This window comes from Sphaerodactylus townsendi, linkage group LG07 (genome assembly GCF_021028975.2).
Source record: "Sphaerodactylus townsendi isolate TG3544 linkage group LG07, MPM_Stown_v2.3, whole genome shotgun sequence".
NCBI lineage: Eukaryota > Metazoa > Chordata > Lepidosauria > Squamata > Sphaerodactylidae > Sphaerodactylus > Sphaerodactylus townsendi.
The window spans coordinates 56,641,825-56,655,189 of NC_059431.1; the positions used below are offsets into that span (position 1 = coordinate 56,641,825).

At 39.4% G+C, this 13,365-nt stretch overlaps 1 protein-coding gene across 5 annotated transcripts in view; it reads right to left on the reverse strand.

Moving 5' to 3' along the window:
* Positions 1–13,365, reverse strand: part of SEMA6A (semaphorin 6A) — a 200,784-nt gene that overhangs the window by 33,190 nt on the left and 154,229 nt on the right. For 2 of the 5 annotated variants that reach the window (XM_048502849.1, XM_048502850.1), the window contains exons 16-18: positions 11,677–11,735; positions 7,207–7,227; positions 7,018–7,068 (exon numbers count right to left, since the gene is read on the reverse strand). In XM_048502849.1, the coding sequence (XP_048358806.1) occupies positions 7,018–7,068; positions 7,207–7,227; positions 11,677–11,735 (131 nt within the window). The remainder of the gene's footprint in view (positions 1–7,017; positions 7,069–7,206; positions 7,228–11,676; positions 11,736–13,365) is intronic. The other 3 variants (XM_048502852.1, XM_048502851.1, XM_048502853.1) reach the window with 2 other exon arrangements.

Sequence of the window (13,365 nt, forward strand, 5' to 3'; positions counted from 1 at the left end):
GCTCAAGCAGCATACAACAATGGAAGTATGTATAGGTCTCTGAGTTTACTCCTACCTGTTCATTTACTTTGGAACATCACAAAATCATCTTTGTTTTTATAAGCCATGAGTTTTCCACATAAGAAAACAATTAGTTATATCCAAAAACATTAAATGAAGCAATTATTAGATAGCAGTTATGTTTTAGACCTGGATTTGATATGAATTTGGCAGTCATATCTCAGTACAGATACTTTTCGTTTAGATGTATTCAAGGGGCCATTTCATGGTTAAATTGTACATATGGTTAAGGAAAACCTTTTCTTAATACGGTAATCTCGAGGACATATTTGCCCAAGGGACACATTCTCTGCAGTATGTGTTCCCAAACCATATGCTACAACTATGTGGAGATCTCACTGGTAATGGAAAACTATTGCTATGTAAAGAAATTAATGAGTACCAGATGGTAGTAGGGCAAGAAAGGGTTTCACACAAATGTGAAAAAATCAGCCCATTCCCTTTGCTACTAATAGGTTAGTCTACTGCACACAGAAATGATTTTCTACATGGAATCAAGATAAAGTCTCTTCCTTTATACTAAACATAAACTGAGATGAGGCTGAATCATACTACACTTTTCTACTTCATTCAGATCTAGTCTTGTAAATGCTAACTTTTACTGAGCAGTGCCAGTGATGAATGGCTTTTGGCAAGTGTTCACCCTAGGGATACTGTGCTTGCCCAAAGCTGTATATTCTATATGCACGTTTAAACAGCACATAATGGAGTATTCTATACAGCTCCAGCGATGGCGAACCTTTTCGAGACCGAGTGCCCAAATTGCAACCCAAAACCCGCTTATTTATCGCCAACACGGAAATTTAACCTGAATATTGAGGTTTTAGTTTAGAAAAAATGGTTGGCTTGGAGTCGTGTGTTACTCAGGAGTAAGTTTGGTGGTAGTCGGTGGCTTTGCTTTGAAGCAACCGTGCAACTCTTCTAATGGGTGAATCACAACCCTAGGAGGGTTTACTCAGAAGCAAGCCCCATTGCCAGCAACCAAGCTTACTCCCAGGTAAAGGATCACGCTTTAGTTCTTTGCATGAAAATCAGTGGGGTTTAACAGCACTTAACAGGGTTACCTACACCACTTCCCCAAAACTAGGTCTTAGGTTTATTTATTTATTTATTTATTTATTGGTTCCACTTTTATACCGCCCTCCCCCAAAGGGCTCAGGGCGGTTTACATCACAATTTACATTGTGATGTAAATGCTAATAATGTGATGTAAATGCTAATAATCAAGCCCAGCGGACCAGGCCAGCTTATAGGTGTGGGGGGAAGGGCACTCTGTTTGCGTGTGCCCACAGAGAGGGCTCTGAGTGCCACCTCTGGCACCCATGCCATAGATTCGCCACCACTGAGCTAGACCAACAGTTAATTTAGCTTAGTGCTGGCTTCCCAGACAGTCAGCTTCACAGAATCTCTGACGGAGGTCCTTCCACGAACTGCTTTATGAGTTCTTTTAACAAGTTGTAGCAGACTATTTCCAAAGATTTCTAAAATACAGATCCTCCCAAGGAATTAAATTAGATTCTTCACAATCATACAATAAATACCTTTTAAATAGTACTGTGGTCTTTTTGAACAAGTATCAACATACTAATAGTTTTCAAACATTGCTCTGTCAATTTCAAAGAAAAACCCAAATGTTCATATTTCAAATGAGTTTGATTTAAAATTTTGCTTCATATATGAAAGTACTGTATTTATGACATTAGAAACTCACAGCTCTAATGATATAATGAGAAGTTGGATGCAGTTAGATCATTTCATGTCAAGCAACTTGAAAACTTTGAGGCAGGTTATCAATACATGTTTGACATTGGTTTTAATAAACTACAGCAGTTACAGTGTGCTACATACTATTCAGTGGTGGGATTCAGCAGGTTCGCATCACTTCGGCAGAACCAGTTGTTAAAATGGTGCTTGTAAACAATCAGTTGTTAAATTATTGAGTTGCCACAACCGGAACTGGTAGTTAAATTATTTTAATCCCACCACTGATACTATTCTGTTAAGAAACTAGAGCAACCTAGAGAGACAATGAATTGGGAAAGTTAAATCAATACTACAGAGGGATACTGGAGATGGTGTTGGTAGAATGAAGGCCTGATTCACTAAAATGGATGCATAAAGTAAAAAATGGCATGGAGAAACCATCCACCAGTGCTCCTACAAGTGCTTCTGACTTCCTGACTGAACAGGTGACATGCATATCTAATTATGTTGGATAGATTAAATGATTATGCATGAAAGGTCAATTGGACAGGCATTTCACTTTTTATCAACTGTTTTGTAAATTATTATAGGATTTATTTGGCTGTGCTCATGCCAAATAATTCAGAGACTGAATAAAGAAAGGGTATGTACAATGATAGTTATTGTCTTCTGTTCACTTATTTATTCTTAATAAGCCAAAAACATCATTCAAAAATAACTTGAAATATATACTTTCCTTCTCATGCTAAACTGACTCTTTTTGCATGATTGTAATGACAGTCAAAAAGAGATAAATTATTGCCTAACAAAAGGAAATTAATCTTATTTTATTAGGCATTTTGAGCAAACTCATGAAAAGTTGGAATGTTTATGATGCAGTGATGTAGCTATAGATTTTTTATGGGGGGGTTGAGGGTGGAGCCCCACCCCCACCATCCCCTGGGGGCCTGGCCACACTTTCCCAAGCCCTGCCCCCAGCCTCAGTGCTTGTAAAAGAAGCTCTCCGAGGCCAGGGATGGCAGACTCCCCTGCCCCGTCCCCCCACCAGCTGGGCTCCCAGCCAGCAGAAAGTAGTCCCTTCTGCCCTCCCCTCTGGGCAGAGGCATAGCTAGGGAAAATGGAGCCTGGTGCGCCCTCACCCCATGGACAGCCGCTGTGATGCTGGAATCCACCTCAAAACAGCATCACTTTCAATGGTGTTTAAACTAGGGAGTCCAGATTCTCCTTTTAAATCCACCTTAAAGGGAGAATCTGGGGTCCCTAGTTAAAACAACGTTGAAAGTGATGCTGTTTTGGGGTAGATTATTCCCCACCCTGAAACAGCATCATTTTCAATGTTTAAACTGAGGACCTCAGATTCTCCCTTTAAATCCATGCCGAAGGGGGTGGATTTAAAAGGAGAATCTGAGGAAATTGGGGGGGGGGTGGAGGGTGCCTGCTGTCAGGGGTGCAATTGTTAAGCTAGCAGCACCAAACTTTCAGGATATCTCCTGATGATGCCACCCAGGTTTGGTGAAGCTTGGTTTGGGGGTCCAAAGTTATGGACCCTCAAAGGTGTAGTCCCCATCTTCTATTCGCTCCCATTGGAAACAATGGAGGATGGGGCACCCCCTTTGGGAGTCCATAACTTTGGACCCCCTGAACCAAACCGCACCAAACCTGGTTGTTGTCATCAGAAGAGACTACTGAAAAATCTCTGAAATTTTGGTGCTGCTAGCCTAAAAACTGCGCCCCCTGCATGCCAAAAACCAAAAAACACTAAAAATACCAAACCCCCCACAAACAGGGTGGATCTTCAGACATGTAATGGGGGGGGGGGGTTGAACCTGAGAACTCCCCCATACCTACATCCTTGCTTTCCAGTTCAGTATAAGCATTAGAAAAGATCTTACTCAGTGGCCATATGAGGATCTGACTTGGCAGAAATGCTGGTGTGATGTGACAGGGTGGAGAAGGAAATGTTTTCTGCAGTTCTCTCAAAACTGGAAAGGAAGCACCTAGAAGCCCTGCTTACACCTTATAATGAAGGCAGATACATTTGTTTGTAGGAAAGAACCAATGTGTATTCAGTTTACAAATGAAACAAGGATAAATATGCAGTTCCATCACACATTCAGCTGTGTATGTAATGTTAAAAATTATTCAACACATGTGTAAAAAGAAATTAAGTTTACACTCTAAATGGGTTGTATGTGCATTCACTGTAACATGTGAATAAGGCTAATGTGCCCTTTGTTGCTAATGGTTGATTAGATGTATTGTGACTGCCTGACAATAAAAGCCAGTGTGGTGTTGAGGCAAAAGTTTCAACATAAGGCAGGGGACTCCTAGGTTAAGATCCAGTTCTGGCATGTTCACTACGCAATTCCTGTCTCTCAACTTGGGGTTGCTCAGAGGACAAGGATTTACTGCCTGATAAGGTAATAAAAATAAATCTAAAGAAGAATTATTTTGCCCATTGTCCCTTAAGAAGTCATGATCCTAATGCACACCCTTTTCAAGGCACTTCATTTAAAAGAAGGCAATTTGCAGCAGTCAACTCTACAATATGGATCATTTAAAGGAATATTTGCCAGACCATGAAAACCAATATTTATTACACATAGTTTTGGGATCAAATGGACAGTTGCTTTTATACCATGGTCTATTTTTATTGGCATGTTTTAGTTTAACTTGTTTTAGTTTTTTAAATTTTATTGGCTTGACTTGTTTTATCAACATTTTTATAGGTGCATTTAAAAAAACTTATTGTATTGCTTCAGTTGGCTTTGTTTTGTCATTTTAATTATTATACCCATTGGCCAGGTTTGGAGAGATGACGTACACATTTTCCAAACAAATAAATAATAAGCTAATATATTATTAAAGATACATGATCACAACCTCCCATTTCCTTTTCAAGACCCATGGCTGCTCTGACAGTGTTTCAGTTTGGAAATATAAAACAAAAAAACTCTTTTTCACTATATACTGAACAGATGCTTGATATTAAAAGGACACACTGTCCCTCATGCAAAGCAAAAGTCATGCATCTCACCACAGGTCTTCCTGTGTTTTTATCACTATACTTGCAAACAAATGTCATTTGCAAATTTTACAATCTTTTATGGAAACAAGGCTTTTTAAAGAAACTTGTTTGTTTACTGTTATTGCTATGGCATAATCATTTGTATTTTATTGAGAGAACGGTATTTGATTTCACCATGTATGTGTAAATTATGAATACTAAATTCTATAGGATTGTCCCATTTCTGCTACACAGTAAAGATGGAACTAGAATTTAAAGACCAAGATATATGAGATTTTTAAAAAATGATTCTGATCAGAGTTTCCCAGACTTGATTAGCTTTCATTGCCGACAAGGAACAGCTATGAGGCCATATTTATCTTGGGGCTATGGTGCAGGGGGAAGGCAAGATCTAACTGTCTAACTGTGAGGAAAGTGAGTTGAGGTTCCTCATAGCGGACTCATTTTAAAATCTCATGTAGTTTGCCCTTAAAGAGAAAGTACAGGGCTCGCACAGGTGTGCTCCCTCACATACTGTGCTAATTCTCTCTTGCGAATACCAATCAAAGCTGTTTTCCCCTAGCTAGGCTGACTTCAGATTTCAGAGTGGCAAGTGAAAAAACAGTTGTGCATATATGGGGGTATTTGTAATAGAGAATCGCTGGATGGATGAAGGGTAATGCACCTCCTTCTGTTTTAAGATCACCATCCCTTCTTTCATGTTGTTTTAGTAAACATGGGTTGGGACCACACATTTTCTAACTGAACATCTAGTTTCGCCTAGGCCATATAATTCAGCCTTCAGTAGTCCATATGCAGAATGTTGAAGGAGCAGGATCATGACAGTTGGCCGTGCCCTTGCCTTATACGCATATCCATCATACAGTTGCCAACCTCCAGGTGGGGCTTGCACATCTCCCAGAATTACAAATGATCTCCAGATGACAGGGATCAGTTCCCCTGGAGAAAAAGGCTGCTTTGGAGGGTGGACTCCATGGCATCATACACTACTGAGGTCCCTGCCCAAGCACCAGGCTCCACCCCACATCTTCAGGAACTTCTGATCTGGAGTTTGCAGCCTTTACTCATAATAATTTGTGAAAGAGGGAATTGTATGTATGTAGGCCCTATACATGTGCTTAAAGATCTAGCCTTCTGTAAGATTCCCAGTTGTCTGCAAATAGTTCTTAGGATCTTTCACAGTTATTATGAGCACATGCAAAATGCAGGACTGGGTTAGCAAGCATGATCCTGCTCCTCCTATGAATGTATTTATTATTTATTTAATATTTACCCAGCCCTTTCCCCAATGAATCAGGAATGAAGAATGTGTGCAGTCCATAATGTGTACAGTTTATATTCCTATTAATCCACATCTACTTGATACAAATCTGACCACCATGGCTCCAATCTTATCTCGCAGAGAGTTGAGGGAATATAATGGAAAAGGTGGATGATTAAGGAATGTTTTTCTACAACAGGAAGACTTTCAGTTTTGTGACTTCTTTCTGCACAGAGGATTGAAATAGAATAGAAGGGGCAGCAAAATTCTGTCATCAGGTGCCTGAAAATGGCTCTATAATCAAAATGTTTCTCCTTCACCTTAACTACAATGAATTCAGTGGGACTTGCTTCCAAGTCAATGGCCAACTGAGGGGTTATAAACTAGATCCATCCCTCAAAGCAATTTTATTCCTGCCCCCTCCAAACTTGAACCTCCAAATTTAGTTAGATATATCCTAACAATAACAACAACAGAAATATTTCTCTATAATTTCATTTGTAAAGAAAAGAAAAATGTTTGCTATGGTTATAAAGATATTTATATGCAGTGTACAAATGGACCTATCCATGTCATTTGCAGCTTTGTACATGTGAAGTCTTTAATGGCAAACAGCATCAACTTTATTATATTAACTGAGTCCTGAATTGGTCAGTTTGTGCACCAAAATGATATCAGGTCTCCAGATCACTGTATTCTCATTCCTTCCCTAGATTCTTTTCTTTAAAAGCTGCCTGCATATTTCAAACATGTAAATATAGAAGGTATTTGGCTCTATCATAAATTCTCAAAGGGAAGTGTCCTTTTAGAAAAAGTGACAAAAAGAACTGCACTTCAGGGAAGAGAATAATGAATTTAGTGAACCAGGCCCCAGAATGAAAATGATTCAATCTATTTTGCAACTGAATCTATCAGTTAATACAAGGTTTTGAGGAAGAATTTTGAAAGAAATCCAAACACTGACCATACACTGGAGTGAAAGACATTTCATGATCTGATGAAATAGTTGAAATGTCTATGAAAAAGAAAATCAGGGCACAACATTAAAACAATAAAAAACATGGAAGAATTTGACAAGACTGTGAAACACGATTCTTCCAAAATTGACCTGAACAGACAAGCATTACAATGACACGACTAACAACTTCCTTACCATTCAGGGCTACGAACGAATCTGAAAAAAAAAGAGAAAGGAGGGGAGGGGAAAATAATTATTTCTAACATTGCTCTAAGTTCTGTATCCACAAAACCTTGTGCATATCCTTGCTTCTGTTCATACAGTGGCAGTGTTAGATTAGGATTATAATATCTGTTGCATCTTCTCTTAAATAAACCTTTAAAGAGGATACAGAGGTAGGAGGGAGGCACAAGATCCAAGCCAGTGCTTCCAGTCACGAATGTCTCTGAATAATTGAAGTTGAATGAAAGAGAAAAGTATCAACTGACTCGATAAACCACAAAAGTGAATCATAAAAGAATAGAGCGGGATCACAAGGCTGGCCAAGAATATAAACAGGGTTGTATCAATTTTTTGGTCAACGTCAATGGGCCACATAGGCCTTCAGAACAAATTTCACATATGATTAATAACTAGCTCTGTGCATAGGGATTAATTTTGCTCACTATGTAGAATTGATGGCTTTAATATTTCCTTTAGGCTGTAGGTAAACTAAGTCTGTAACTTGGTTAGCACAGATAACTCATTTGAGTAAGCATAACAAAATAGGATCCTGCAGTATGTGGGAAGATAGCTATCTTCAACATGATTAACTGTTGAACAGCTACTTGTCAAAAACAGTTCTTTTACACAAAGAACATACTTATTTTAATAAATGAGGCCATGGCCTTTGGTAGTATCATGTCTCACATTCAGTTTGGGCGGAATTCGTAATAAAAAAGAATTAAATCTGATGTGAAATCATTGCTCAAACTTATGTGCTGATGAGAGTGAGGAATGCGATGAAAGATGTTATGGACTCTACTCCCAAAATATAATATTGAGAACAACTCTGAAAACCAATCAGTTATCAAATTCCTGTTATGGAACGCATTCCAGCCTGTTATAGATGGTAGAATAAAAGTCACGTTGGTAAAGAGAGGCAGGATCAAACTTCGATACAGCAAAAGTCATCTTTTGTTCTGAACTGCAGCAATGAACCACCTCAATGCATGTGAGTAAGTCTTTCCAAACTTTTCCAATGGCCCAGTCCAAAGCCTATGTCCACTCCACCAGTTTGACGGACACCTCCGCCAGCGGAGACAGCAAGGATGCTGATGTCCAGCTTCCCCAAAGCTCCATGGTGAAACCCAGAAGAGGAGTAGGGGTTGCTGCAATTGGATGCCAATGTGAAGGGGACAGGCTGGGGCATTTCTGGGGGTGGAGCCGATTGTAGTCAGCTGCCACCTAGGCTTTGGTGCCAGAAATGTTGCGGCATTTTTTTGGGGGGTGGGGTGGGGTGTGTGACATAACTCCATTTCAGGCAATGGAGGGCTTTTCAGGCAACTGGGGAATTTTTTTCCCCTGACTCCCAGCACTGCCTCAAAGCCCTCTGGAAGTGGCACAGCTGTACAGCAGCGGTATCGTCCCTGGCCACCAAAGCCATTTGCTCTAGAACAAGCTGATGTAGAAGAGAGTTAGACTGATGTAAAGCAAGTAAGTAAAATGGACTTCAATTATAAACTAAATGGCATATTTAAAAATTGCTGGTGTTATGGGCAGTGAAGTTAAGTTTCTCAGAGGGTCAGTATATGCTAATTCCAAAACTTTACCTCTTGTATTTCATTCATTGCAAACAGTATAAGTAAGACTGTGATTGTTGGGGCTATTTTACAAAGCTTAAAACAATATTAAGCTGACATGTTTTATGTTTTAATTCACTCAAAACACCATAATCTCAGAGTATTTTGAACTCCATGATATAGCTTCATTAAATTTATTATGTAGTAAGTAATGATTTCCCAAAGTTTTGGAAAACCATTCAGAAGTCTTCATCTTCACTGAAATAGCTGGTATCTTCAAGGTACTCCCCGGAGTGTTCCTACTGACTTCAGTAGAGCTACCTGTACAACCACAATGGTTTAACTATTCAACAGTTAACAGCTTAGCAGCTCCGAAATAATTTATTCTTACTTATAAGTGGAATTTGCTTCTAGGTTTATATGTTCAGGGTTTACATCTAAGGTTTCACCCTTAAGAAAGGTCCCTGAATGCAGTGAAATGTACTTCATAGTACATGTGCTTAGGATCAGACCAGAAGTGTTTTCTAACGCATTCCAGCCATCTTTGTTTTGCCTGTTTAATCATGCGCTGTCTGGCCTCCCTGACATCTTCTAACCAATTAAAATAAATTAAACTTATGAAGATAAAGATATTTAAGACAAGCTGAAGATGCACCTTGAATTATCCTTAAGCACTACTGAAGGAATTAAAATATGGCTGTTCCGTGTCAAGACCTAGCACAGAGGCAGTAATTTAAATGACTTCTGGCATATGAGCTTCTCAATGTTTCTCCTGAGGTTAACAAAGAGAGGCTGGTTTTTAAGAATTAGGAATGATGGTTACTTCTACAGTGCAGCTCCCAGGTTTTAAAATTAGATAATTGGTCATGGGTGTGTTTTTCATCTCAAGAGGTAGATTTGATGCTCAGTACCACTTCAGGCTGCAAGTGGGGAATTGCTTATTTGAATGTTCATTTGCCCAACCCTCCCTCCCTCCCCATTGCTTCTTTGCTGTCACAGAAAGAAGATTCTGATTTGTGTTCTTGGTGGCATGTTACTTTTCTGCATGCAGGGCTTTTTCTAATGATAAAAGAAGCTTTTATGCTTATCAACCTCCATTGCTGTCTAAAGTCTCCTAAGACCTTATCAACCAGGCCTGCATTCCCATCTCCCAAAGTGGTTCTGTTTAAAAATGCTACTGGAACATTATTACACATATTAGTATTCAAACTGTTGTTAGTATCTTAAGCTTTATGTGACTGGTCGACGCATTATTTGTCATGCTGTTTGTCATGCACTATTGCAATTGTATTAAAAGGCCTTTTCAAGCTTCATAAGAACAAATGACTTTGGGATAGGCACAATGAAAAACACTTCTGGCCTAGTATCCAATCACATTCTAAATATAAATGTACCTAACTGACTCGAAGTCTAATATGTTGTGTTGAGGTGATAGTAGCACCAAGATGTCTTATGCATCATGTATAAATTATACATGATTCCTCTATTTCCTGTCCTTTCTAGATTGTTTCACCTGGATCAATCCGTTCTACATCAATGTAATGGCTTAAACAACCTATAGAAAGCTAAAATGCTCCTTGCTCTCCTGTCTTATTTCCTTTATACCTGTTGGCTGGCAGAATTATGCCTAGTTAGATACAGTTTAGCACACCTGGAACCAAACCTGGTTTTCTTGGGTTGTGGTTATTTCCCTAAGCAGATATGTAATCTAAACCAAACATAGTCATATGTAAAGCAAACACATATTTGTTTAAACTGACTTTGTACAAATGTACATTTGCATTTAAAGTTTCTAGCATGATTCTGACTCACTGCTTCCTCATGGGTTGAGCTGAATGTTTGGAAGTGAATATTTTCATCGTGAAAAAGGCCCATTGAATGGGAACAAAATGTAAGAACCCCAAAACTATAATTATATGTCCCATTTCACAACTAGGGCTGTCAAGTACTTCCTTGGAATTGTGTGAGGGAGGGGAGTGGATAAGTAAAGTCTCACCAGTCTTAAAATGAAGCCTCGGCCTCGATATCACCAGCACAATGATGTAACTTCTGGAAGGTAGAGGTTCTGATATTTGGGCAAAAACTTAATGGCAGAAGCTGTTTTTACCAAAGAATTTTGCCCGAATACTAACTAGTGTGTCTCCCTCATTGTTGATGACGTGATGACATCACACTGGCAATGTTGATGACTAGGCCTCATGTTAAGCCTGTAAAGACTCCCCTCCCCCCGCCCCCCAGAGGGGTAGCGCTGGGGAAGGAGCCCCAAAGTGGGGGATCCCCTGCCCTATTCATAGCCCTAATTGACTGCAGTATCCTACTTTGTTTGCAAATAGCAATTTTTCTTCCTACTAATGCTAATGTCATTTAGGCGAGTCCACTTATTGACATGTTTAAAAACGGCTCTGATCAGGACTGCAAAGAGCTCTCTCTGTGCTGCCTGATTATTAGGCATTGGGAATAAACTATAGTACACATAAGGTATATGATTCCACTATCCAGATACCTCTCTCCTTGAAAAAAAATAACAGAATTCAATCTTTCTGGTTAGTTTAGCTCAGCTCTACTCCCTAAATCAGAGATAGCACAAGTTATAAAAAATACTATTAGCTGAGTTCTGATGCATAACCTAGGAGTGATCTATAATTAATCTCCATCAGAACTAGATTTTAATTCCAACCTAATTGCCATTTAAATGGGTAATATTTTTATACCACCTGTTTCCTTGAATGTTTTTTTTCTATCTTTTTAAAGGTCTGTTGTTCTAAGTGCTGTTACTACTATTATTATGACTATCTTTGATGAACTTGAGCTAGTGGCATTTATGCAGTTACAGAAATTGTCTAGTATAAGATACATTAAAAAAGTAAAAACATGTTTTACTTACTTTGACAGTCACCCAGTCCATCTGTATTGCCATGTTCTATGTCCTGCTCAAACTCCAGGCTACGCAACAGAAAGAAACATAATGGTGTAAATTATAGTAATCATGGGCCTCCCTGCATACAAGTCATAGAACTGAATAGTGAAAAGATAAGACAGAGACCAGTTATTCTTCTAAAACTTGCAAAGTGTACGTATAAAATAATCTGAGTTGCTTTTCTCTCTAGGTGTTTTTTGAGGGGATAACCATACTTTGCAAACATTTCCTTGTAATAACTACCATCCTCAACTAGATACATGAAACGTTTAAAAGGCATGAAATCATCCAGTTAACATTCCTCACATAGGGTTTTCAGATGACATTGAAAATTGCTGATGTTAACAAGCACAGCCCAGGACCTATTCTCAGATTCACAACAACATGTACAGTTAATGCTCAGTAGGGCAGTGAGTTTGGGTGTCTGGCTGCCACTGCCAGTATGACATAATGCTTAAGTATGATTTAACAAAAACACATTTTGATGTACAATGGCTGAAAATGTATTTTTGCACTAAAAAACTGGAAGGTTTTTGACTATTTTGCACTAAAAAACGAAGGTTTGGAGCTCATTCTATGGTGTATTAAGAATAATTATTAGATAATCAAATACAGGGGTAGGTATGCCTTGATAAATCTGGAACAAATTTAGCCATCTGTCCATGAGGAAACCTTGTGGTATAAATGAATTCACATGCTTCTGAACTAGTCGGGAATAGTTACATTATGAATTGACAGAGCACTAGCTTCCCAACAGCAATGCAGTAGTGAGGAAAAATTATATAATCTGCAGTTGTGGAATTTTTACGGTAAGCTTCTTAACTTTGGAGTTTGAAAGATGCTCCCTTACCAAGGTGGAAAGACCAATAACAATTATGTATTTAACGAATGCCTATAAAGAAGGAATAATGTGGGCAGAAAAATGTAAAGAAGAAGATAAATAAAATCAGCACTTGAACCAGCCAAACGAACATGTAAGAACTGGTAAGATGAAAGTAATGGTTGGTGGGGGTGGAAGTGCATGCTCAGTGTGGACAGACAGGGAGGTCCTAAGGTGGGGTACCAGTTACAGAGCAACATGAAATGTGTTTATATAGTTTTCAGCCTTAAAATATTGCTACAACATAATGTAATTCCATACTTACGATTATCACTTTCTGATTCCCCTTTAAATTGCTATGTTTTAAATTGGAGGCGGGATTCAACCGGTTCACAATGGTACGGCAGAACTGGTAGCTAACCACCTGGAATCCCACCACCACAGGGGAGGGGGAGCGAGGGGGCTTTTAAGCTGACATGCTGGAGAATGCCAGGCTACGCAGCCGGCCCCCAGGTGCATGGCCCACTCTGAGGTGAAAGAAGCCAGCCCTAGGCACGCGGTCCTCTCTGGTGAAAGAAGTCTGGCCTGCAGGCGCTGCCTTCCCTCATCTCCCTCCCAGCCCAACATCAGAAAGGGGGGGGGACACAGCAGCCAGTTAAGTGGGTGGCAAGGGGTGTGTGGCGGGGGAGGGCGTGCAGTGGAGTGGGGGGGGGGGGACCCGGTGGTTGAAGCTTTAGAATCCCACCAGTGTTTTCAATGGACAGCAGCTTTTGTAATTTTTAAAAGAAATTTAATCAGCCACAAGAATAGCAGAGCAAACTGGTTCAGACCCTTTA